Source organism: Caretta caretta, chromosome 1 (genome assembly GCF_965140235.1).
Source record: "Caretta caretta isolate rCarCar2 chromosome 1, rCarCar1.hap1, whole genome shotgun sequence".
In the NCBI taxonomy this organism is placed as follows: domain Eukaryota; kingdom Metazoa; phylum Chordata; order Testudines; family Cheloniidae; genus Caretta; species Caretta caretta.
In genome coordinates, this window is record NC_134206.1 from 353,466,263 (window position 1) to 353,491,396 (window position 25,134).

Consider the following 25,134-nt stretch of genomic DNA (forward strand, 5'->3'; position numbering starts at 1 on the left):
TGCACAATGGCCAGCGTGTGCACATGAGGGAGACACACAGTGTCCCTGCTGGAGGGAGGGAAACACCACAGCAGTGCCGAAGGGTGTGCGTGCTCAGGGCATGCGTGGCTCTCCTTGGTGCGAGCTCCCTGTGTGAGGGGCAGGCAGCGGGAGCCTGGCGTATCTATTTGATGAGCACAGGACTCAGTGGCTCCATTTCCTGCTCAGTCAGGGTGACTTTAGGGCACAACGCTGCATGCTCTGTGCCTCAGTTTCCCCATCTATGACTGACAGGACAGCTGGCAGCCTGCTGGACACACCCCAGAAGGGAGCTGCTGTTGGGATTTCACCCCCTCACCCTGCTGGGGTGGGATCACAGCAGCCATCCTTTGCTGGCAGAGTCTGAGCCCCTGTGCACAGGGCGGACGGCATCTGGAGCCTTGCTGGGCCCTGTAGGACTGACCTTGCACATCCTGCTTCTCCAGGGAGGGGGTGGCTGCCCTGCTCCATCATCAGCAACCTCCCCTTGGTTCTGGGCTGGCCCCAGCAGCAGCGTCTGCCCCATGCAGGGGGAGGGTGCAGGTGGCTCCCCCAGGGCACCACGCCCGGGGAGCTGGGCAGGCCGAACGCAAACGCCCAGGGATCTCTACTAGCTGCCCTAGATGAGTGCCGTGTTAACCCTTCACAGCCGTTATCACTCTGCGGGCGCGGCGAGGGCCCAGGCCCCAGAGCAGACCTGGTGCCACTCCGGTTACAGGCACGGGAGGTGCCAGCCCAGGGGCCCAGAAGCCCCACAATGGACACGTCGGGGGACGTTCTCCACCCCACCCAGCAAGGGCAGCGCGTACTGCAAAGCGGGGAGTTTTTCTTGTCTCATAGCTGGTGAGGCTCCGATTATCCATCCCTGTTTGAACCCTGCTAAGTGCTTCGCTGCAGGGTACCTAGTGGCCGAGAGTTCCACAGACCAAGTCAGTCCCTTTGGTCGGATTTCAGCCGGTCCTCAATGCTACGGCCGAAAGGGACCATTCTGAGTGCCGTGGCTGCCCTCTGGCAGAACAATCTCATTCACCGAATGGCCACTGGTTCTCATAGGAAAAGAAGGTGGGTCAGAGTTTCCCACCAGCCCACCCCCTCATACTCACCCCACTGTAAGGAGTTCCCAGGCCTCAGCCAGGCAGCCCAGGAAAGCACTCAGCTGGACGCAATACTCCAGATGAGGCCTCACCAGTGCTGAATAGAGGAGAATAATCACGTCCCTCGATCTGCTCGCTATGCTCCTACTTATACATCCCAAAGTGCCGTTAGCCTTCTTGGCAACAAGGGCACACTGCTGACTCATATCCAGCTTCTCGTCCACTGTCACCCCTCGGTCCTTTTCTGCAGAACTGCTGCCGAGCCATTCGGTCCCTAGTCTGTAGCGGTGCATTGGATTCTTCCGTCCTAAGTGCAGGACTCTGCACTTGTCCTTGTTGAACCTCATCAGATTTCTTTTGGCCCAATCCTCCAATTTGTCTAGGTCCCTCTGTATCCTATCCCTGCCCTCCAGCGTATCTACCACTCCTCCCAGTTTAGTATCATCCGCAAATTTGCTGAGAGTGCAATCCACACCATCCTCCAGATCATTAATGAAGATATTGAACAAAACCGGCCCCAGGACCGACCCCTGGGGCACTCCACTTGACACCGGCTGCCAACTAGACATGGAGCCATTGATCACTACCCGTTGAGCCCGACAATCTAGCCAACTTTCTATCCACCTTATCGTCCATTCATCCAGCCCATACTTTAACTTGCTGGCAAGAATACTGTGGGGGACCATGTGTCAAAAGGTTTGCTAAAGTCAAGATATATCACATTCCCTGCCTTCCCCATATCCACGGAGCCAGTTATCTCATCACAGAAGGCAATCAGGTTGGTCCGGAACGACTTGCCCTTGGTGAATCCATGCTGGCTGTTCCTGATCACCTTCCTCTCCTCCAAGTGCTTCAAAATGGTTTCCTTGAGGACCTGCTCCATGATTTTTCCAGGGACTGAGGTGAGGCTGACTGGCTTGTAGTTCCCAGGATCCTCCTTCTTCCCTTTTTTAAAGATGGGCACTACATTAACCTTTTTCCAGTCGTCCGGGACTTCCCCCGATTGCCATGAGTTTTCAAAAATAATGGCCAATGGCTCTGCAATCACATCTGCCAACTCCTTTAGCACTCTCGGATGCAACGCATCTGGCCCCATGGACTTGTGCTCGTCCGACTTTTCTAAATAGTCCCGAACCACTTCTTTCTCCACAGAGGGCTGGTCACCTCCTCCCCATGCTGTGCTGCCCAGTGCAGTAGTCTGGGAGCTGACCTTGTTCGTGAAGACCGAGGCAAAAAAATCATTGAGTACATTCGCTTTTTCCACATCCTCTGTCACTAGGTTGCCTCCCTCATTCAGTAAGGGGCGCACACTTTCCCTGACCTTCTTTTTGTTGCCAACATACCTGAAGAAACCCTTCTTGTTACTCTTAACATCCCTTTCTAATTGCAACTCCAAGTGTGCTTTGACCTTCCTGATTACACCCCTGCATGCCCGAGCAATATTTTTAGACTCCTCCCTAGTCATCTGTCCAAGTTTCCACTTCTTGTAAGCTTCCTTTTTGTGTTTAAGCTCACCGAAGATTTCTGTTAAGCCAGTGGGGGAGTGGCACCCATGATGACTGACAGCCCTGCTTCCCAGGTACCCCAGTGAAGGAGGGCCCCGCTCCACTCCCCACCCCCAGTCCCACAGCTCTGCCAAGCCCCGGCACCGCTCCTCTTGCTCTGAGTGCCCAGGAACGAACCGGCTGCAGAAATAAAGCTGCAAGAGATGGGAAGTGGGGTGGGGGGCCTTTGGGCCCTATAGAGACAGCCCGGGTGGGGCCCAGCCATGTACTGCCAGGCCTGATCCTGCATGGCAGGGAGTCCAGCTGTGTTTGAGGCCTGGCGGGGCCATGGCTGGACTAGGGCTGCTCCCCAGATGGAGCCAGCCCCCATGGCAAAGTAACGGGACCCCCCCAAGGCAGGGAACTGCCCCACAGCCCCCAGCTCAGCCTCAGAGCAGGCAGCAGCGGGCGAAGGGTCCCGGGGCTGCTGGGAGCAAGCAGGGAGTGGGATGGAGGCCACAGGTCGGTGGAGCTATTCCTCCCTTCCTGCTCCCGTGGGCACTCCCCTGTGCACCCAGCCCGCTCTTGCTCCCCTGCTGCAGGGCCTGGCAGCCTAGCAGGGGCAGAACGTGCTGCCAGTCCCTGGCCAGAGAATGAGGGTTAAGCCAGCAGCCACTGGCTCCCCATGGGCAGGGGCATTTGCTGGATTCCGCGGCCAGGTGCGAGCCCCCCGTGCAGTCACTGGTCCCTGCAACAGACCCCTCCCTGGGGCCAAGGCCAGCTGGAGAACCAGGGCAACTGCCGGCGCACACGGGGGAGAAAAACAGCCGGTTAGCTAGAGTCCCTGCCACCGGGGAGGCTGGGCCAGCTCCCCTCCCCACACCACGGTGCCCCAGATGAGCAAAGATGAGATTTGGTTCTTCCCAGGTTAAAAAAAAAGATTTAAATTAATAAAAATCTGAGAAACCAACAGAAGAGGATGGGCCCTCCCCAGCTGCAGATGGCAGAGCTGGGTGGGGGAGGGTGCAGGGTGCAGGCACCGCCTGGCACATGTGGACCTCCTTGTGGAGCACCGGCTGGCACTACTCTGTCACGTGACAGTCCCTGTGCTGGCAAGTCCCCCCCGGCGGCTCCTGGGTGCTCAGCTCTCGAACCACTTGCTCCTCTTTGCCCCGGGGGCGCTCTGGGTGCCGCCCAAGATCTTCCGCTTGTACTGCTCCACCAGCTGGTCGAAGCGGGCCTCCGCCTGGCTCCCCGCCGACCTCTGCCTCTTCCCCGGTGCCTGCGAGGGACAGAGAGGGCGAGGCCTGGCTCAGTCCCGCTGCCTGCAGGGGAGCGCCAGCCTCCCGTACCGGGGGCAGATGAGCAGCGCCAGGGGCCACAGATGTCACCTCGGGGCCACGTCCCCCGCCAGCTGCGGGAGGGTCAGTTCCTGCGCCCAGCTGAGGAGGTGCCCATGGGGCAATGGGTGCCCCTTGCATGGAGAGTTTCTGCGCCCCCACCCTTGGGGAGTGGTGCATGGGGGGGAGGGGGGAGTCCCAGGGACAGGCCCAGAAGGGTTAGCGGGGTGGGGAGGAAGGAATCCTGCAGTGGTCCCCAGGAGCGCTGGGGATGTGGGGGGCAGAGGGCTGGAGCAGAGCAGGTGGGGCAAGGGGAGGGCGCTCCCGAGGTTTTGAGGAAGGAGGTTGGGTCCCTCGGTGATGGATGGGGCGCGCACTGCCCAAGGAACGGCCCGGCGGGCAGAGGAGGGTGGGCGCTGGGACAAGGGGCGGCAGGAGGGGGAGGTGGGCAGGGGGGCGTGTGCTGGGGGGTGATGTGCAGTGGGAGACGCAGCCAGGCCAAGGCACAACCTGGGCCAACCAGCGTCTCTCAGCACTCGCTGCGACGGGACGTGCTGGTGCCGGTGGGGAGGGGGCTCTGGGCGCCGCCCCCATGAGTCCCACATGGCACCCGGCCCAGCCAGACGCTTCCCCCCCACTACTGCTGCCGCAGCCCCCCCAAAATGAACAGGACTGTGCACCCCGGGTCTGCCCGGCCCGAACCCCGCTCACCTGTCTGGGCGCCACGCTCTGCTTCTCCTGCCGCCGCTGGCTGGCCTGGGCCTTCGGCTTCTTCGGCGCAGCTGGCTTGCCCCTGTCGCGCTTCCTGGGGTCAGAGCGGAGAGTGTGAACGCCGGGGCGGGGACCAGAGCCGCACTGCGAGCGCTGGGCCCCCCCAGAGCCTGCTGTTCCCAGACCAGGGAGAGACAGACACCAACTCCCACGCGCACCCCCCACCCGCCCCCGCCCCTACCTGATCTTGGGCCCCCGGTGAGTCGGCAGTGTCAGAACCTTCCTACGCTTCTTCCCATCCGGCAACTCCACCTGCTCCACCTCCGCCTTGGTCTGGAACCCAGCCCAGGGGGTGCCAGGCCCCTGTCCCTCGGCGCCCCGTTTCCTGGGGTTCTGCTGCCCCATGGCACCTGCGGCATCTTTCTGCCCCTTAGGACCCTGCGTCCTGGGGCCCCTCGGGTCCTTCTGCCCCTGGGGACCTGGGACGTCTCCCTGCCCCTTGGGGCCCCGTTTCCTGGGGTTCTGCTGCCCCTGGGCACCTGCGGCATCTTTCTGCCCCTTAGGACCCTGCGTCCTGGGGCCCCTCGGGTCCTTCTGCCCCTGGGGACCTGGGACGTCTCCCTGCCCCTTGGGGCCCCGCTTCCTGGGTTTCTTCTGCCTCTTGGGGCCCAGGGGCAGCTTCTGGAGTATCTCTGTAGACCCAGTCCGTTGGGGAGGTCCTTGCCCCTCTGCCGCTTGCTTCTGCCTCAACTTTTGCTGCACAAAACAGAAGGTCAGTGTCCCCTGCCGGCGCTCACGGGTCAGTCAGGGGATCCTGGCCCCAGCACCGCCAGGACGAGCTGCCAGGAGCCCCAAGGCCCCCCACCCCCGTGAACGGCTAGCTGCCAGTGCCAGGCTGGGTGTGAGCTGCCAACAATGCAGCAGGTACCGGTCATGCCAGGACGGATGAGCCAGTGCCCCGGGGGGGCTGCTCCCCACACCCTGACCCTGTGATGCCCACCTTGACCCCGCACCCCTCAGCACACTCCCCCCACCACTGCCCTCCCCCGACCCCGTGACACCAGCCCTGCCCCTCCACCCACACTGCCCTCCCCCCAACCTGGCCCCGTAATGCCAGCCCCCACCCTGCGCCCTCCAGCCAGCTGCATTTCCAAGGCAGCATAGACCCTGACTGGGCCCCCGTAGGGCAGGGAAAGTGCCCCCAGTCTGACCGGGGAGGGTATGTGCAGGATCCCAGCTGGGGGGGGGGAGGAGACATGACACCTACCAGGCTGCGCTGGGCCCGCTGCTCCTTGAGCTTCAGCTTCCTGCGGTCCTCCAGCGAGAACTCCACGATGGGTCGCTATGGGGCAGAGCGGGCAGATGAGAGCCCCAGGCCCAGAGCTAGCGTCAGCCCGGTCATCGCATAGGGACAGGTACCGAGCAGGAAGTGCCCCCTGCCAGACACCCAGCACGGGCGCCTCACCGCCCCACAGCCAGCATGTTCCACCCCCACCCCACCGCGAGCGCGTCCCCCTCCAGCCGGGACCCCCCAACCGGCACCCAGTGTGGGCACCTCACCACCCCACACGTGCCGCATTCCACCCCAGTCCTGCTCAGCTCTGTGGGCAGCGAGGCCCCCGGCCCGCACTGCTCTCTGGGTGCAGAGAATCCAGCCCAAGCAGCCAGCCCACGCGGCACCCACCTTGTGCGGCCCGAAGAGGTGCGGGTTGTTGTTGGCATGGCGCAGGGCGGCCAGCGCGTGTTCGTGCTTCTCGAACTCCACGAAGGCGTAGCCCAGAGACTGGCCCAGGCCCTTCCCTGCCGGGGCCATCAGATTCCGCATCACCCGGCACTGCAGAGACATGAGAGATGCATCCGGGACCGGCTGGGAGCCCCCGCAGCACACAGCCCATCCCACAGGCCCCCCGCTAACGCCCTCCTGTATGGGCCCGCCAGCTCCCCTTTGGAGCTCCGATCTGACCTGGTCACCCTGGGGGGCTGAACGGATCAGGGGAGCCCCTCGCACTGGGACCCCTAGAGCAGCCCCACTCCGGCAGGCCTCCCAGGAGCCCCTCGGCGAACAGGAGGCTGGAGTTCGGAGTATGTCACTGCGTGGAACGCTCAGCCCAGCTGCAGCCCTGCAGCATGAGGGCCCCCGGGGGCTCCGCCGAACCTCGTCCACATGGGAAGGGACGTGCAATGGTGTCACTTCCCGTGTTCGGACTCCAACTGCCACGTGCTCATTTCCCTTGTTGCCGCCTCCACGGCCACCGACCCGCTCTCAACGCGCCACGGTGACAGCTCTGCACCCAGGCCTTCGGCTCCCCCAGCACCGCTGCAGCGGGGTGCACCTGGCCTGGTCACCCCTCTGCTCCGGGGCGCCCGCCAGTATCACACAGGGGTCTGTGCGTGGGCACCACGAGGCACGTGCCAAGCGGCTCAGACCGGCACGCGCAGCCCCCAAACCAATCAGTCCCTCGGCGTAAACCCCACCAGGGCCCCGCTCCAGTGCGGACGGACGAGGGCTGAGCTAGCAGCTAACTGCAGTTCCCCCAGCGAACACCTGGTGTCACCAGTGACCCGCCTGGCAGGGGCCGATAAGGGCAGGGTGGACAGACCCCTGCCCTGCCCCACCCCACTACATGGAGCTGGCTCAGCCCCCCCGTACACCCCCAGCCAGATCTCCCATCCACCCCGGATAGCCTCCCAAACCAGATCCCCGCCCCGCCATAATTCCCCAGCTTAGGAGCCAGCCCAGCCGGCTGCCTCCAGCCACCTCCCCATCCCCATCCCCCCCAGCGGGGACTCACCTCCTTGATGCGCAGGCCCGGTCCCCCGCCGGCGGCATGCAGCAGAAGCTGCCGGAGCTGCTGGTCGTCCAGGGCCTTGGGCAGGTTGTGGACGCAGAGCCGCGTGCGCGACACGAAGATGTTCTGGTCCTTCAGCTTCTGGCGTTTCAGCTCCTCAAACTGGGGGGGGCAGGCGCCGGGAGGGGGTTACGGCCCGGGCCCAGCACAGCGCCCCCCTGTGCAGCCACAGAGCCTGGCCCTCCCCTGCCAGGCGCTGCAGCCAGGGGACAGAGGGCCCTGGCACAATGGGCTGGGGAAGGGAGACCTGGGCTCCCTCCCACCCATGGCCGAGTGCCATCCGGGACGGCCCCAGGGACAGGCGGCGATGGCGTGAGCCATGCCACAGAGCCGCCACGTGCCGTGGCCCAGCCAAGTCTGCCGCCCCCACAAGACTGCAGCGTTCTGCCTGCGAGACCCCGCTGGCCCAGTGCCCCAGCCCCATGCACAACGTGGGGGCCCCCGTGCCCTCCTGCCACCAGCCAGCACGCCAGGCAGCTCTCCTCCTGTGGGCACCCTGTGCCCTACTGATGCCAGCCCAGCGCCCCAGCCCCATGCACGCTATGGGGGCCCCAAGCCCTCCTGATGCCAGCCCAGTGTGCCAGCCCCATGAACCTTGTGGGGGCCCTGTGCCCTCCTGCTGCCAGCCAGCATTTCAGGCGGCTCTCCTCCTGGGGGCACCCTGTGCCATCCTGCTGCCAGGTGGCTCTTCCCAAGCAAAGCCTGTGCCTGCTGTATCTCCCCTGGGAGCAGGAAGCCTGCCCAGCGTAGGTTCCCGAGCCCACTGGCAAGGATGCCCCCGCCCACTCACCCGTGCTCTCTTGGCCATGTCAGTCGTGCTCACACCCTCGGTGGCCTGGGTGCCGGCCCGGATCACTGAGAGGAGAGGGAGAGGCATTAGGGCCGCTCCAGGGACTGACCGGGGCCCCACGCTCAGTGCCCAGCGCCACCTCTGCCCCACAGCAAGGAGTTACGCGTGCTGACGGGGCCCACTGGGGGCGCCATGGAGAGAGAGGCAGCGGAGGTAGGGACGCAGACTCCTGCCAACTAGGAGCTGGGTGGCAACAAGGAGAAACTGGATCTTGTCTGCTCTCTGGCTTCTGAGGAGCAAAGATTCCGACCCCTATGAGATGCCCACTCTGCTTGGCATGGGTCAGCCCTAGAGGACACAGGGAGCTGCTTAGCACCTTTGAAATCGGAGAGGGGAACTCACTGGGGCGTGTGTGCTCCCTGTTTTCAACCTCGTCACTCGCTTTCCCTAGCTACTAATCCTCCAGTCAGTGTGTTACAGGGGCCGTCTTTGGCCTGGGGGAAGAGACTGGCTCTTTGGGCCTGGGAGGAAGCTGAATATTGCTGTGATGATTGGCGGAAGGGACCAGCTATCACCTAGCCCAGCTCCCCGGAGGGGCAGACCGGCAGGAGGGCCCCGGGGGACTGTCTAGGACCCCGTGGTTGGACTGTTCTAGGGCTTGTTCCTGCGGAGTGAAATCTAATCACAGAACACGCTGAGAGTTGGGGCACCGGGCCTGGGTTCGGACAGTCTGCCCTGAGCTCGGCTCTCCCGGACTTGAGTCGCTTCAGACCGTGGGACAGCCAGTTCGCTGCAGCACTGCACGAACTGGCCCCGGCCAGCCAGGGCGCTGGGGGGATGGAGTACAGGGGCAGGCGTCCCCCGTGGGGTGCTGGGAGTGTTCACAATTGGGATGCAGGGTGCTAGGCTGGGGAGGGGGAGATGCAGCAGTGGAGCAGGAATGCGGAGGGGTCCCGGGGCCCTGGCACTAGGAGGCAGTAAAGAGGGTTTCCCAGGGAGGCGGGCAGCAGAGGAGGAGCTGCGGGGAGAAGGGGCCTGTCTGGCATCTCCAGCGGGCAGCAATGCCCGTCACCCCAGAGCCAGGACTCACAGCCTTCCCGAGCCAGGTACAGGTTGCGGGTGCCCGTCGGCTTCTTCACCTTCTGGGCTCGCAGCTTCTGGGCCTCATCACGGCTCACGGCCAGGTCCAGGTGCAGCTGGCGCCCGCCCAGCCGCAGTCCCCCACCCTGCGAGGGAGCCAGACAGCGAATGAGATGCTGGGCACGCGGTAGAATGGGGCAGCCAGGCCCCAAGGCTGCCAGGGAGGAGGAGAGAAGTCTGTCTTCCTCCTCACCCCCATGGAGGATGCACCAAGGGGCGTTCAGAGCCACGTGCACCCCTACGGATGATACGGGGGGTGGGTGGGGGCAGGGCTCTCCCCAATCCCAGCCATGTCAGATGTGGGCCCACTGGAGTGCCAATGGTCTCGTGACTCCCCTGAGCCCCACTCACCTCACTGTCGTCCTGAGCAGCCTCAAGACACTTCTGGGTGGCTTCCTGGGTGGTGAACTGGGCGAAGGCGCAGCCTGGAAAGAGACGAGAGGGTGAGATCCCGGCTGTGCGCGGACCAGGGCAGCCAGGAACCGGTGCCAGACACAGCCTGTCCCACCAGTGCCTCCATGGAGGGACCCGCCGGCACTGATGTAAGGATCAGGCCTTTATCTGTAGCCATATTGTGAAGCCTAAAGCCTAAGGCTGCCCTCTGCAGCCAGATTAAAAGAGCAGCCGAACAGCAGCCATTAGCTGAGAAGGAAGTCACATCCGCACATTCCATCTAAAACACTTTAAAACAATGTAATATCCGGCTGGTAAGAAGGAGACCCCGTCCTAACGGCCCCCACTATCCCCAAATAAAGAAACAGATCTTAAGATGGTGAAAGAAAACTTAGCTGGATAGCGTCTGCCTGTCAAGAACTCACTTATCAATAGTTGTGGTTGTGAAACCCTCATTTCTTTATTGTTTTGTCATTATGGTCCCCACTTCCCTATCATTTATCTGTATGGTCTCTCTCTGGTTCTTTGATTGTTTCTGTCTGCTGAGTAATTAATTTTGCTAGGTGTAAATTAATTAAGGTGGTGGGATCGGATTGGTTAAAGAATTTTTGTTACACTACGTTAGGATTGGTTAGTAACATTTCAGTACAATGATTGGTCAAGGGACAGTGAAGCAGGACTCTATATAAACTGGGGTCCAAGAAGAAGTTCTTTGGAACCAACTCCAGGACATGGTCCCAAGATCAGAGCTGCCAGACCTCAACACCATGCCAACCACACGGTGCAGAAACTGGAGTCCCCCAGCTGGACCTGATCCTGACTGGCCATCAAGAAAAGTTCATTTGTCTTATTGGGAGTGGTGAGGACTGTATGTGTAGTGTGTGCCGACTGGTTTTGGTGATTGTTAATAAATAGCGGTTACATAGGATAGTCCTGTGTAAGGCTCTTTCACTGGTGAAAAACGCTCTAAACCCGCAAAAGATTCAGCCCTGGAGTCCACAGGGACAGTGGCGTAGCTAGGTGGAGCGAACAGGGGTGGCAGACCCGCTTGTACCCGCCGCCGGGGGGCCGGAGTGTGCACAAAGGCCCCCGCCGCCGGGTGAGCAAAAATTTTAAAAGGTGCCTATACATTAAAAAGGCACCACTTATGCCCAGAGGGGGAGCAGCCGCTCCCCCCGCTCCGCTACTGCACAGGGAAAGGGTGTTTGCCCGGAGCCCACGGAGGAGTAAAGTTAGGTGACTTTCGCCTGGAGCCTTAGTAACTGGGTACGGGTGGGTGCCCTTGAGCGTGTGAGTAACAGAATCTTGTGCGGGTAACATTGTGCACTCCCCTGCTTTCCAGCACGCGCCCCCTGGCAATGCGCACTCCCCTGCTCCCCACCCCCAGACCTCCCCTGCCCCACTCCCTGCATTGCACAGCCCCTGCCTCCCAGTACACACCTCCCCAGTCCCTCCTGCTGGCTCCCTGCCCGCCTGGGGCACACGGGAGGCCAGCAGGGGTGTGGCTGCAGTAGAGGCCTGAGGCCTGGATGACGCCGAGCAGCAGCCCAGGCAGGGGCACTGCAGCAGCTAACCCCAGCTACGCGCCTGGCTGGGGCCCTGGGAGCGACCATGGGGGTGGGGTGGCTGTTCCCTGGGGCTGACTCCAGGCTACTCAATATTGCGGTGGGATCTGGGGCCCCGGTGGGGTCTCCCCTGGCCCGAGGCAGGTGTTACCTCTGGAATGCTCCGTGTCCGGGTGCAGGACGATGCGGACGTACTTGAGGTCCCCAAACCGCTCCAGCATCTCGCCCAGCTCCTCCTCCTCCGTGTCGAAGGCCAGGTTCCTGCCGGGTGCACCACGCCGTGAGGCCTTGCCTCTGCCTGCGGCTCCCCCAGCAGGACCCAACGCCCACCACTGACCTGGCCGCCCACGTGGCCCCCAGTAGCCTCAGAGGAGATGGTGGCAGCCAACTGCACTGCACGCCCAGGCCCAGCCCTGCCCTCTGCCAGGGGCTCTCCAGGCAGGGGGTGTAAGCACCCCCCCAGCCCACAGACACCCCCTAAGAAGGAGAGAGGAGCCACTGACTGTTTCCAACAGCAGGGTGCGGGGGGGGGGGGGGGAAGAAGGGGAGGGTCCTGTGGTACAGCAGGGGGAGGGGAGGGGAGGGGAGGGTCCCGCAGCACATGGGATGTGTTGGAGGGGTCCCTCGGCTCAGAGAGGGGCACAATGGGCTGAGAGGAGTGTCCCGTGGCAGGGAGGGTCCCGCGGCAGGGATGGAGCCCAGGCAGGGTGGCAGGGTTAACGTGCCCAGCCCCAGCGCAGGGAGGACGGCTGCGGAGCCCGAGTCTGATGGGCAGAGCACGGCTCACTCCACAGTCCTGCCACAGGGCCAAAGAAACGCGATCGGGGGTTGGAGAGAACAGCTACCATGGGGGAAATGAGAGACGGCGTCAAGGCCACAATCCCGGCTGCTTCCTCTCCACAGGCAGGGAGGGGAGTGGGGGAGCCGTCTACACACTATGGAGCAGGAAGTCTGCAGGGCAACTCCCATCAGCCAGCCCGAGGTAAAGCAGAGTGCTCTGGGGAGGCGGGTAGGACTCATGGTACCAGCTCAAGAGCAGGGGGAACTGTGGCAAGGTCATCCCGCCACGAGCTCCGGGCCAAGCACCCCACTATTCTCTGGGAAAGAGCACACCACCAAAGCTAGCCAGTGCCCTCCCCATCTCCCCACTCTGGTATCCTCACACTTCCCAGCAGCAGACAGCTTTCCCTGCCTCTCAGAGGCCTGTGAGCCCCCTGCCCAGAGCTCCGGCAGTCAGAGCACTCGTGTCAGGGATGGGGCCCAGGCAGGGTAGCAGGGTCACTAACGGTCACCGATGGTCACTAACCCACCTGACAAAGACAGTCCTCCCCTCGGCGACGTCGGACAGCCGCTTCGGGCCCTTCTTCCTCTTTCCGGCCACGTCGGCATCTAGAACAAAGCCAGGCAGAGTCCTGGGCACAGGGCAGGGGACACCCAGGGCAGCTGCTTCTTCCCACCCCTACTGCAACCCCACCAGCCACGCAGTCACCGCCCGGGGCACACGATTGCCCCTGAGGAGCTCAGCACCCAGGCCCCAGACTGGGCGGGGGACGGGCTGGGCTCTCCACCCCCCCTGCTAGTTGCTGGGGTGTGACAGCGCGGGAGGGTCCCGGCGAAACCTTCCCACTCACTAACGCAGCATCTCAGCCAGTGCTGCAGTCTGGGACAGGAAGCACTGGGCATGGCTGACCCAGCCCTTTCACCCCCCTGGGCTAGACGGGGCCCCTGGGCACAGCCTGTCGGGGGTGGGGGACGACAGAGGTGTTAAAGGGGAAGGAGATATTAACCACGGCAAGGGCAAAGCGCCCTGTGCACTACCCCCTGGGTCACCCAGGGAGCCAGCAGCAGAACCAGGAACAGAACCCAGAGCCCCAGTCTGTGACCCAGGGACCCCTGGATGCCACCAGCAGAGGGCACAGGGGACCCACAGAGTTTTACAGGGACCCCATGGCCAGATACAGGCACAGTAAGTCCCCAAAGGGCGGCACACGAGGCCTGTGTCGAGAAAGGCACTGGACGGGCTTCGGGGGGAGTTCTGCTCTGTGCGACACACAAGTGTCCCGGCTCTAGAACCCCTGGGATAATTTGATCTGACACGTGACCGCTGGCTCCCAATATTCCCGCCTGCTGCCGCTTGCCCCTCTCCTTTGGGCTGTTTCCGCTATCATCCTAGCGAAGCGCCACGAGGGACGCCGAACGCTGGGCTGTCCTGGTCCCTGGGGAGCAGCAGATCTGGGAATGCTGCGAGTGGCCAGACCAGGGGCTGGGCACTGCAGGGAACTGGGGCTGCCTTTGGCTAAGCTGCAGAGGGACAGCGAGCCTAGCGGGGTGTGACCAAGCGGGACTGTTCTTAATGTTTTCTCTGAATATTGTGTGGGTGCCTCAATTTCCCCTAGGCAGTTCTTAAGTCTCTAGGTGGTGGGGTAAGGGTGTATGATCCTTGCAGAGCCCTGGAGGGCAGGTGTGTGCAGGGATCTGGACACAGAGAATGGCCGACACCCTGTTTCCTGGCAACTGATGGCCTGGCCCTTCCCCCCTGCAAGGTGAGAGCTAAAGAATTGGAGAACAAAGGAATCAGGTGACCTCTTGGCCCGGGAAAGGGACAAAGCCCAGAGGAGGAGGGGCTTGAGGGGGTTTCAGTTTGGGGCTGGCTGGAGACAGAGTGAAGTGCAGACGTGGTTGTCTGGCTCACTGCCCCCCAAAATGGACCCAGCTGAGGGGTCCCGTTCTCTGCACCTACAAGCTCTGTTTTAGACCATATTCCTGTTGTCTAATAAACATTCTGTTTTACTGGCTGGCTGAGAGTCACGTCTGACTGCGAAGTTGGGGGGCAGGACCCTCTGGCTTCCCCAGGAGCCCCGCCTGAGCGGACTCGCTGTGGGAAGCACAGGGAGGGGCAGAGGAGGCTGAATGCTCCGAGGTCAGACCCAGGAAGGTGGAAGCCGTGTGAGCTGTGTGTCCTGCAGACAGGCTGCTCACAGAGAGGAGACTTCCCCAGAGTCCTGACTGGCTTCATGGAGTTCCAGAGCATCGCCCGGGGACTCCGTGACACTCGGAGCTGACCCGCGGCAGGCACAGACGAGGCTCCTGCACACTAAGGTCAGGGGGAAGCGAGGCACCTCCCAGCCCCGTGTACCCCCAGGACACCTCATGGAGGCCAGTCCAGAGCCCTGCCTGCCCAGGGTCGCCCTCCAGGTGCCCAGTTCAACGCTGGCCAGGCTGCTCAAGGGATGGTGGCTCCCATGCAGCAGCTGCTCCGTGACCCACGTGAGTGTTAGGATATAGATATTCAGGCCTGTCTGTAAAGGCCTATACTCTAAGAATTTAGGTGTATTCTTATCACTTGGCTAGTTATAAAGGTACAAAAGAAAGAATCAAAACCACTGTCTGCCGGTGTAAGGGCCTTCTCTTACTGTGACAGTCTGAGGCCCTGTGCTTAGGCTAAGGCCTTTGGCTAAGCAGCAGAGGCAGCCATAAGCTAGGAAGAGAACAGTCAAATCCTCACATTCCAAACTAGTCACACTGAAATCAGGCGCTATTGGGCTGTTAGGAATACAATCCTGTCCTGATAATGCCTATCGCCTCCAGAGAAAGGGAAGTGCCTAGAAAATGTAAAAGGAAACTTAGTTTGATAGCATCCTGTCTGGCAAGAACTCACTTATCCATAGCTGGGATGTGAAATCCTCAATTCTGTATTGTCTTGTCATTATAGTTCCCACTTTGCTAGTGTTTGTCTGTATAATCTCTGTCTGGTTCTGTGATTGTTCCTGTCTGCTGTATAATTAATTTTGCTGGGTGTAAACTAATTAAGGTGGTAGAATATAATTGGTTACATAATCATGTTACAATATGTTACGATTGGTTAGCTAAATTTCAGGAAAATGATTGGTTAAGGTATAGCAAAGCAGAACTCAAGTTTTACTATATAGCCTGCAGTCAATCAGGAAGTGAGTGGGTGGGTGGGTGTGTGTGGGGAAAATGGGAACAGGGAATGGGGGTAAGGAAATTGGAATCATGTTTGGCTAAGGGCAGGAATGGGAACAGGGACACAGGTGTAAGGCTCTGTGGTGTCAGAGCTGGGAAGGAGGATACTAAGGAAGGAAACTGGAATCATGCTTGCTGGAAGTTCACCCCAATAAACATCGAATTGTTTGCACCTTTGGACTTCGGGTATTGTTGCTCTCTGTTCATGCAAGAAGGACCAGGGAAGTAAGTGGGTGAAGGAATAAGCCCCCTAATAGTGACACCCCCACCCCCCAGTCCAAGCTGGCTGGGACCCCACATCCCATTGCCTCCACATGCATGTTCCCGTCACTGCTATGACTCACTGCACAGAAGGTCCGGGCTCCTTGCACAACTGGGGCGATTCCTGGTGCATGTGGTCAAGCCATGGGGCATGCACACAGGGCCCGGGCTGGTGTGCAGCCCACTCCCAGCGGGAGGGCAGCCCCCAGGGGACCCCAGCTCCTTTGTCCTCACTGGCAGCCGGGCTGGTTCCGAGCAAAGTGCCCCAACGTAGTAACAGAACAAACCTTTATCGTCCTCCTCTGAGCCCACGGTGCTCTTGTCTGAGCCCTCGGGCTCTTCCCTCTCCGCCTCGCTCCCCTCCTCTGCAGCCTCACCGGCCTCCTCCTCCTCGCTGCTGTCTGCAGGGGCAGCTGCTGTGCCCTTCCCGAGCCTGCAATAGTGAGAGCCAGGGGCTGAGCAGCTGGGAGAGCCGCCAGCCCAGCCGGGAAGGAGCAGAGCTGGGAGAGCAGGACATGCTGGCTGGGGAGCACAGCTGATTGGGGGGCCTGGGGTCCCAGAGGCCCAGCTGCTGCTAGCGCAGCATCCAGGATCCTACGACGTGGCAAACCCCGAGCAAAGAACAGGGGCGAGGGACAAAAATGGAGGGGAGATGACAACACCACAGGGAAAGCCCGGCCCGGCCATCACCGTGGGAACCATGCCCGGCCCCACAGAGTGTAAGTGCCTCCATCAAAGAGTTTAAGGGGAGACGTGATGAGCGGAAACCATCTTGGAGGAAAGAGTTAGAAGGCGCACGGGGGGGGGGGGGGGGGAGGAGGGGCAACCACGGCAAGCGAACCCCCAGCAGCTCTGCAAACAACACGGTCTGGAGTCAAGGGTGCAGCCTCCCAGGGGCTGCCAACGGGACGTGCCTACAGGGCCATAAAGCAGCCCTGGCTCCCAGAGCTGTGCTGCGTCGTGACACGCTGCCGGGGGCCATGCCCTGGTCACACAGGCGGCTGATGGGCCACATAGAGGTGAGGCTCCCCATGGAGACACCCCAAGATCCAGCCAGCCGCACCCTCTGCAGCCCAGGAACAGGTCTGTCACTCGCTCACCGTCCCGGCACCCACGAGCTGGACGGCTCCTCCGATCCCAGCACTTCACCTTCCTCTTCGTCCTCCTCCTCGCTGGCGTTCTCGGAGCCCGAGTCCTGCTGTTGGGCTTGGCTGGGCTTCTCCTCCCTGCCCCCTGAGGTGAGAATGGCCAAGAGAGATGAGCCAGTGCCACGCGGGAGGGGCAGCCCCCCCCTCCGGGTTTCGTTACACTCACTTCCCTCAGGATGGTCACAGAGCTGCTGCGGCTAACAAATGCAGAGGAAGAGCCACGCGTGGCAGGGGAGAGAAATCCAGCCAGGAACGAGACGCTTCCTTCCCCGTGTCACACAGCTGCACACGCACTCAGGGACACAACACACCCTCCCACGCACACAGGCGGCAGGGAAGGGTAACTGCCCTGTGGTACCGATGGGAAACTGAGGAAGGGTCACCCGGCAGTTGTGGCAGAGCCTGGAATAGACCCCAGCTCTCCTGAGCCCCAGGCCAGCGCTCTAACCACTGGGCACCCTCTTCCTGAGCCACAGACCAGAACAGCCTGCAAGCCCTGGGTTCTGTCCAGAATGCCAGGCCAGCGTCATTTGGCTCACACGTGGTGTGGTACTGGTGAAGAGATGGGGTAGGGGAGCCCAAGGCAGTGGGGTCAGCCAGGCAGGACAGCTCAGTGCCCCAGCTTTGGGCTCAGGAGCCTCAGGGGTGTTTCAGAGGTGATCAGGTGCACTGCTCCCTCTGAGTGTGGAGGCCCCGGGGGTCCAGAGCGCGTGGACTCCCTGAGGGGGCCCACGGTGAGACAGGCGTGGTGAAGACTCAGAGGTACGGTCCCAAAGGGCCTAACCCTGGAGAGAGTGCGACCTTCACGGAAGGCTGTCACACTGAAGGGGGTTCCTCCCAGGGACTGTATGGAGATGAGAAAGCCCGGGGCCTGAGAGTCCATGACAGTAACCAACCAGCCAGCACCCCACAGCCATGTCATGCAGCAGAGAGTTCCACGTGCCTGTGAAAAGCAGCCGCCCTGAGAGCGGCCCATCCCAGCGCTCCCACCCAGCCAGACAGCCGCAGGTCACTCACCAGAGGGAGGTCCTGCCTGCGTAGCTCGGTACTTATCCTTGGCCACCGCCCAGTCCACGGCCACTGTGCGCCCTGCGGGAGACAAGGAGAGCTGCCAGGAGAGCCAGGCCCCAGCTCGCTGGGTGAGCGACGCTGAGACGGGCTAACCCAGCCAGAGGGTTACGCTGGGGGGCAGCTAGAGCTGAGCCCAGAGGATGGTGCCAGGAGCCTTCGGTACTCGCCCGCCGGAGCCAAGCACAGGATGTGCCCACTGAACCGAGCTGCAGCTCCAGGGCAGGGGAGCGGTTTGGCAGTTCCACAGAGCCGCTGCCTCGGCTTTCCTTCAGGGCTGATGACAGCTGGGCTCTGATGAACCCCGGGAGGCCAGCGCAAGACTGCAGTGGGACAAACCGCAGGCGCCTTTCCCGGAACCCCAACGCCGCAGGTGATCTCTGGAGGTGCCCGGTGCCCAGGTCTTGCACAGCGGGGCAGGCCGGGGACAAGGGGGTGCTCACCTTTGATCTCCTTCATGTTCATCCCTTTCAGGGCCTTCCCCGCTTGCAGGATGTTCTTGAACTGAACGAAGGCAAAGCCCCGCATCTTCCCGTCTGCAAGAGATCAAGGGGATTGGTCCTGCTTTGAGCAGGGAGTTGGACTAGATGACCTCCTGAGGTCCCTTCCAACCCTGATCTTCTATGATTCTAAGGCTCAGAGTGCACCAGGCCCAGGAGGGCGGGGAACCCAGGGCTCAGCTATCCCCTCCAGGACACGCTCAGGGGGTGCCCCAGAAGCTCGGTCTACTCCAGGACTAAACCCCAGGGGTGCTGGGAGGGCACAGACAGTCCTGCCTAGCAGCCCCCAACCTGGCATGTCCCAGCCCCCCTCCCCCCTATTCCTGCTTCTTGTTTAGCATGTGCAAGGATCCTGTGGTGGAAATGCTGCTTGGGACACAGACACAAGCCCCGGGGAACAGCCCTCACCAAGCCGCAGATGACACAGGAGCTAACAAGAAGGCAGCGCGGTCAAGCAGCCAGGCTGCTGCACTAGGAACCCGAGAGCTGGGCTCTCTTCCTGCTACCTTGCAGTGCCCTGGAGCGAGGTGCTCCCCATCTGTAACATGGGGGTCTCACTTGGAAAGGGCTTTACCAACAGGCCTGGCGTCTAAGATACCAATGGCAGGGATGATCACATGCCGGCTCTGACGTTTGGCACCCAAACGAGCGACCTGAGCCCCCAGTGGCCCCCAGCAAAGGCAGCTTGGCCGATGGCTCTGACTTTCCCCACGTGGAGCACATAGGCTCCCTTGTCGCTGGCAGCCGGCTAAGCCCTACCTGCTTTCCTGGGAATGTTAACCTCCAGCACAGCTCCAAAGGGAGAGAACACAGCCTTCAGGTCATCATCTGAGCACTGGGGAGAACAAAGAGGGGTCAGACCGATGAGGGGGCAGGAGCAACGCAGCTGGAGGCTTCACCCCAAACACGGGCAGCAGGGCTGAGCGAGGAGGGTTAAAAGCCTCCTCCTGCCAGGTAAATAAAACTTCTGAGCTCACCATCAACAGAGGCCAGTGTAGTGCTCCGCTCTGCCAACTTTGAGCCTCACTCCATGGGGTGATGGGCTATGAGGGCCAAGCAGCACTGTGGGCAGCCCGCTAGGAAGGGACAGTGCCCTTAGTGCCCACTGGGGGTGTGACAAAGTGAGACTGTTCTTAATGTTTCCTCTGAATACTGTAGGGGTGCCTCAGTTTCCCCTAGGCACTTCTTAAGTCTCTAGGGGGTGGGATAAGGGGGTGTAATTGTCGCAGAGCAAAGGGCCAGTGTACATAAATGGCCGACACTCGGTCTCCTGGCAACTGATGGCCTGGGCCCTTCCCCCCTGCAAGGTGAGAGCTAAAGGGTTGGAGTACAAAGAAATGAGGTGCCCTCCTGGCCAGGGACAAAGCCCAGAGGAGGAGGGGGTGGAGGGTGAGTCAGTTTGGGGCTGGCTGGAGATGTGGAGTGAAGGGCAGACGTGGTTGTCTGGCCCACTGCCCCCCAAAATGGACCAGGCTGAGGGGTCCTATTCTCTGTACCTACAAGCTCTGTGTTAGATCGTGTTCCTGTCATCTAATAAACCTCCTGGCTAGCTGAGAGTCACGTCTGACTGCGGAACTGGGGGGCAGAACCTTCTGGCTTCCCCAGGACCCTGCCTGGGCGGACTCGCTGTGGGAAGCGCACAGAGGGGCAGAGGATGCTGAATGCTCCGAGGTCAGACCCAGGAAGGTGGAAGCTGTGTGAGCTGTGTGTCCTGCAGACAGGCTGCTCACAGAGAGGAAACTTCAGCCGAGTCCTGCCTGGCTTCATGGGGAGCAGTTCCAGAGCCATGCCCAGGGACTCCGTGACACCCGGCCCCACGGGCGGAGCCAGGCCCGGCCATCACCGTGGGAACCAAGCCCGGCCTCCATCAAAGAGTTTAAGGGGAGACGTGATGAGCGGAAACCATCTTGGAGGAAAGAGTAAGAAGGAGCACCGGGAGGTGGGGGGGGGGGAAAGCACAGCAAGCGAGCCCCCAGCAGCTCTGCAAACAACACGGTCTGGAGTCAAGGGTGCAGCCTCCCAGGAGCTGCCAACGGGACGTGCCTACAGGGCCATAAAGCAGCCCTGGCTCCCAGAGCTGTGCTGCACCGTGACACGCTGCCGGGGGCCATGCCCTGGTCACACAGGTGGCTGATGGGCCACATAGAGGTGAGGCTCCCCATGGAGACACCCCAAGATCCAGCCACGCTGGAAGCCTGCAGACAGGCTGCTCCCAGAGAGGAGACTTCCCCAGAGTCCTGCCTGGCTTCATAGGGAGCAGTTCCAGGGCATCGCCCGAGGACTCCGTGACAAGGATTATCCATGAACGGCTCGGCTGGGCTCTGAAGCCAGTTCCACCCCACGCCAGTAGAAAGGCAGCGACGGTGCCAGGTATAAACCCCAGAACCTCCAGAAGCAACTCCCACCACGTGCTACCTCCTGCCTCATTTCACTGCTCTGCTGTAGCTATGTGCCAGAGACAGACAGCGTTAGAGATGCCGCATGTCCAAGCCCCAGCCCGAGCCCTGGGCTGCGATCTTGTCTCGCAGAGTCCCCTGGCATGCTGTAGAGCCAGTGACCCTGCTCACTGCTCCTACCTTAAAGCTCAGGTTGCGGATGATCAGCCTGGCTTTCTTGGGGGCCCCTTTCGGCTTTTTCGGCTTCTGCTCTTCTGGAGGGATCTCCGAGGCGTCTAATGAACAGAGAGCAGCACAAGTGAGCACGGTAGTGCAGGGCCTGCCTGCTACGGGGCTGCGTTCTCACACAGCTCCCTTCAACCACGTGTATCTGCAGACACGAGTTACAGAACCCAGGGCAGTCTCTGGACATAGCAGCGGGAGAACCCTGTGCCCTGACCAACATCCACCCCACTCTTCCCCCCAGCCTAGGGGCCCTGGACAACCCAGCCACGAACCGGTCAGAGATCACAACGAATGACACAGCAACCATGGGATGAGGGGTTTCTTCCCCAGCTGCACTAGGACACTCAGGCCGCCCTTGGCTGGCCTGCACGCCGTGGGAGCTGGGGAGGAGCTCTCGGCAGACAGGTGCCCACGTCACAAAGGACACCAGCACAAGGGGGACTAACTGGCCCAGTGTGGGGGCTGAGCTCCGTCCCCCGCCAGGGCAGAGCTGAGACACATAGTGTGGGGGGCTCGCTCAGACACCGACAGCAACGCCCCCACACCGTGGGCAGAGAGAAGAGTCTGTCTCCAGCACCGTGGAGCCAGCACCCACGCCAACAGGTGCCCAGCTCCCAGACAGAAGTTTGCTTTGCAACGCCAGGGTCCGCGCTGCCATCACAACGACAGAGCCAGGCTGTTCCCAACTCACCTGGCCGCTGCTTCTTCTTCTCTCTCAGCTTCTTCTTCGCAACATCCACCTTGATCTCATGGCCTTCGAAGGTGGTGACCTCCCTGAGGGCTCGCTGGGCATCCTCCAGCAGGGAGAACGTGACGTAGCCAAACCCACGGCAGGTCTCACTGCCTGCAAGAGAAGAGCAGCGTGACCGGCACCCGACCAGGCTCTGCCAAGGGCCCCTGGGGGCGGGCGGGGGGCTCTGGGTGTTCTAGGGCACCAGGCTTCGCAGAGGGGAGACCCCTTAGCAGGAAAGCTGCTGAAAGCCCTTTTCTGTTAGGACGTGTCCAAGCTTCTTCCTGAACCCCCCAGCCCCGACCCTTAGGGTTGGCCCCGGCATGCTGCCTAGCGGCCACAGAGGAACAAGAGGGAAGGCATGGGGTGTGGGGGCTGGGACAGGGTCTTCCCAGGGCCAAGGATCCGCTCCGCTCCCCTCCCTACCCGAAACAACTCCCGGAGACTCCCGGTGAGGAGATCCAGAGACTCGCCTTCTCCCCCCCTCCCCTGAGGTCTTCCAGGTGCAGCCCCCTGCACCCCCCGCAACTCCAGGCCTCCCCCGCCCGCCCCCACCCCCGGCCAGGTTTCCCGCTTCCCCATCAGAGGAACTGGGCTCTTTCCCTGCCACAACTGGGGGCCCCAAGACCCGGTCCCCTGCCTTGCTTCCTGGGGACCCCAGCTCTCCCTGCCCCGAGCTCAGCCTGTTCCCTCACCCATCCCACCCCCAGGGGGCACATGGCTCCTGCTTCCCCCCAGCCCTCAGACCATGGCTCCTGTGCCCCCCCCCACTCCTCCAGGCCCCCCTCCCCATGACTCCCCCCCATCCAGACTCCCCCGTCCCCTTCCTCCCTGCTCCTGCTCCTCCCTCCCCTCCAGACCTCTTCCTGCCGTGGCTCCTGCCCCCCCCAGACTCACCCCCCCGCCCCATGGCTCCTGCTCCCCCCCCGCTCCTCCAGGCCCCCCCATGGCTCCTGCTCCCCCCCCCCCGCTCCTCCAGGCCCCCTCCATGGCTCCTGCTCCCCCCCCCGCTCCTCCAGGCCCCCTCCATGGCTCCTGCTCCCCCCCCCGCTCCTCCAGGCCCCCTCCATGGCTCCTGCTCCCCCCCCCCCGCTCCTCCAGGCCCCCCTCCATGGCTCCTGCTCCCCCCCCCGCTCCTCCAGGCCCCCTCCATGGCTCCTGCTCCCGCCCCGCTCCTCCAGGCCCCCCTCCATGGCTCCTGCTCCCCCCCCCCGCTCCTCCAGGCCCCCCTCCATGGCTCCTGCTCCCCCCCGCTCCTCCAGGCCCCCCTCCCCATGACTCCCCCCGCATCCAGACTCCCCCGCCCCCTTCCTCCCTGCTCCTCCTCCTCCCTCCCCCCCAGACCCCTCCCTGCCGTGGCTCCTGCCCCCCTCTGGACTCCCCCCCCCCGCCCCATGGCTCCTCCTCCCCCCCGCTGGCTCCTGCTCCCCACCCCCCCTCCAGCCCCCCCATGGTTCCTGCTCCCCACCCCCTTCCAGCCCCCCCCATGGATCCTGCTCCCCACCCCCTTCCAGCCCCCCCCATGGATCCTGCTCCCCACCCCCCCTTCAGCCCCCCCCATGGTTCCTGCTCCCCACCCCCCCTCCAGCCCCCCCATGGTTCCTGCTCCCCACCCCCCCTCCAGCCCCCCCCATGGTTCCTGCTCCCCACCCCCCCTTCAGCCCCCCCCATGGATCCTGCTCCCCCCCTCTCCAGCCCGCCCCATGGATCCTGCTCCCCACCCCCCCTCCAGCCCCCCCCATGGATCCTGCTCCCCACCCCCCCTCCAGCCCCCCCCATGGATCCTGCTCCCCACCCCCCCTCCAGCCCCCCCCATGGATCCTGCTCCCCACCCCCCCCTCCAGGCTCCCCCCCCCGCGCCTGCCCCATGGCTCCTGCCCCCCCCGCCCCACCTTTGTGGGTCACGACGAAGCAGCGCTTGAGCGGGCCGAGCTGGCCGAAGAGCTGCTCCAGGCCGGGGCCGCGGGCCGAGGCGGGCAGGCCGCGCACCAGCAGGGTCAGGCCGGCCATGGCCCGGGCTCCGCGCCGCTCAGCGCCCGCCCCACACGCGCCGCCCGCTGGGCGCCGCCATCTTGGCCGGGTCCGGCAGCGAAACGGCTCCGGCCGGGAACGCGGGGCCGCCGCGGGGTTCCGGGCCGGGGGGCGGGGCCCGGGGAGGGGGCGGGCCCGGGGGCGGAGCCCAGCGCGGGGGCGGGGCAGCCCTGCCTTTCGGTGTGTGAATTTACTGGTGAACTTTGACCCTGATCACCCATAACGGTGGGGGGGGGCTTCCCTGAAAGGGCCCCAAATCAGGATGGACCCAAAATACTCCCCCCAGCCCCCCATTAATTAATGGTAACGATCTCGTGGCTTAAAGCCCATCTAGGGGACCCCTGGGCGTGCAGGAGGGGCTGGGGACCCCTGGACATGGGGCCGGGGGAGTGCAGGAGGGGGGCTGGGGCTGGGGACCCCTGGGCACAGGGAGTGTGTGAGGGGGCTGGGGACCCCTGGACACAGGGCCGGGGGCATGGAAGGGGGGCTGGGGCTGGGGACCCCTGGGCATGGGGGGGTGAGGGGGCTGGTGGCCCCTGGGCACGGGGCCAGGGGGCGCAGGAGGGGGGCTGGGACTGGGGACCCCTGGACATAGGGCCAGGGGGGCACAGGAGGGGGGCTGGGGGCGCGGGAGGGGGGCTGGGGACCCCTGGACACGGGGCCAGGGGGGCGCAGGAGGGGGGCTGGGGACCCCTGGGCACGGGGGGAGTGAGGGGGCTGGGGACCCCTGGGCACGGGGCCAGGGGTGCGGGAGGGGGGCTGGGGCTGGGGACCCCTGGGCACGGTTGGGTGAGGGGGCTGGGGACCCCTGGACACGGGGCCAGGGGGGCGCAGGAGGGGGGCTGGGGACCCCAGGGCACGGGGGGTGAGGGGGCTGGGGACCCCTGGGCACGGGGCCGGGGGCGCGGGAGAGGGTGAGGGGGCTGGTGCCATGCAGCAGCAGCGGGTGGAGTGGAAAGGGGCAGGGCTGGGAGAAGACCCCCAGGGGATGTGAACAGCCCCCTGGCTGGGGAGAGAGGGCCGTCGTGCCCAGGTGTTTGCAGGACTGGGGCTCTACCGGGTGCTGCCCTCCCCACCCCCTTTGCCAAGGTGCTGGATGAGCTGGGATTTATACAATGCAGCCTCTAATTTGGAGTGACTCCAGTTTGGGGGCCGACCGGGAGACCCCCAGAGCCTGATTTTGACAGGCCAAGAACACACACGTTCCCAGGGATGTCAGCTGGAAACCAGGCCCCTGGTGCCTGAAGTGAGGCCCCCACACCTCAAAGCGCCTAGCGTGCAGGCCCGATATGAGACCCTCACTCCAGCCTGATCTCCCGCCCCCGGCCCCCGGCTGAGCGCCTGGCTCGGGCTGCCCTGGATGGGGAAGCTGCTGCTGCCCCCCAAGCTAGAGCACGTTCTCTCCGG

General features: G+C 63.0%; 1 protein-coding gene across 2 annotated transcripts; it reads right to left on the bottom strand.

The window, feature by feature from the left end:
- Positions 1 to 3,524: 3,524 nt before the first annotated feature.
- On the bottom strand, positions 3,525 to 23,756 carry RBM28 (RNA binding motif protein 28). Of its 2 annotated transcripts, none has more exons than XM_048822159.2 (19): positions 23,589 to 23,756; positions 21,658 to 21,810; positions 20,922 to 21,016; positions 19,105 to 19,180; positions 18,289 to 18,381; positions 17,795 to 17,866; positions 16,730 to 16,862; positions 15,917 to 16,062; positions 12,695 to 12,773; positions 11,536 to 11,645; positions 9,778 to 9,851; positions 9,377 to 9,512; positions 8,287 to 8,351; positions 7,440 to 7,598; positions 6,332 to 6,481; positions 5,915 to 5,989; positions 5,058 to 5,403; positions 4,648 to 4,741; positions 3,525 to 3,878 (listed from the first exon to the last, which is right to left on the bottom strand). In XM_048822159.2, exons 1-19 carry the CDS (start codon positions 23,704 to 23,706, stop codon positions 3,539 to 3,541), a joined length of 2,514 nt encoding a protein of 837 aa, XP_048678116.2. In that variant the 5' UTR covers positions 23,707 to 23,756; the 3' UTR covers positions 3,525 to 3,538. The 2 variants fall into 2 exon arrangements, with proteins under 2 accessions (XP_048678116.2, XP_048678025.2); XM_048822068.2 differs by having other exon boundaries at positions 4,889 to 5,403; positions 23,589 to 23,745.
- Between the last annotated feature and the right edge of the window lie 1,378 nt (positions 23,757 to 25,134).

Bases quoted from the DNA above. Each gene is read 5' to 3' on its own strand.
- RBM28 (XM_048822159.2), bottom strand. From the start codon at position 23,706: ATGGCCGGCCTGACCCTGCTGGTGCGCGGCCTGCCCGCCTCGGCCCGC. The intron at 12,774-15,916 runs GTTTGTTCTGTT...GCTTTGTTCTAG, and splicing joins CTCAGAGGAGGACGATAAAG to ATGCCGACGTGGCCGGAAAG. The intron at 8,352-9,376 runs GTGAGTCCTGGC...CTCTCCTCTCAG, and splicing joins GTACCTGGCTCGGGAAGGCT to TGATCCGGGCCGGCACCCAG.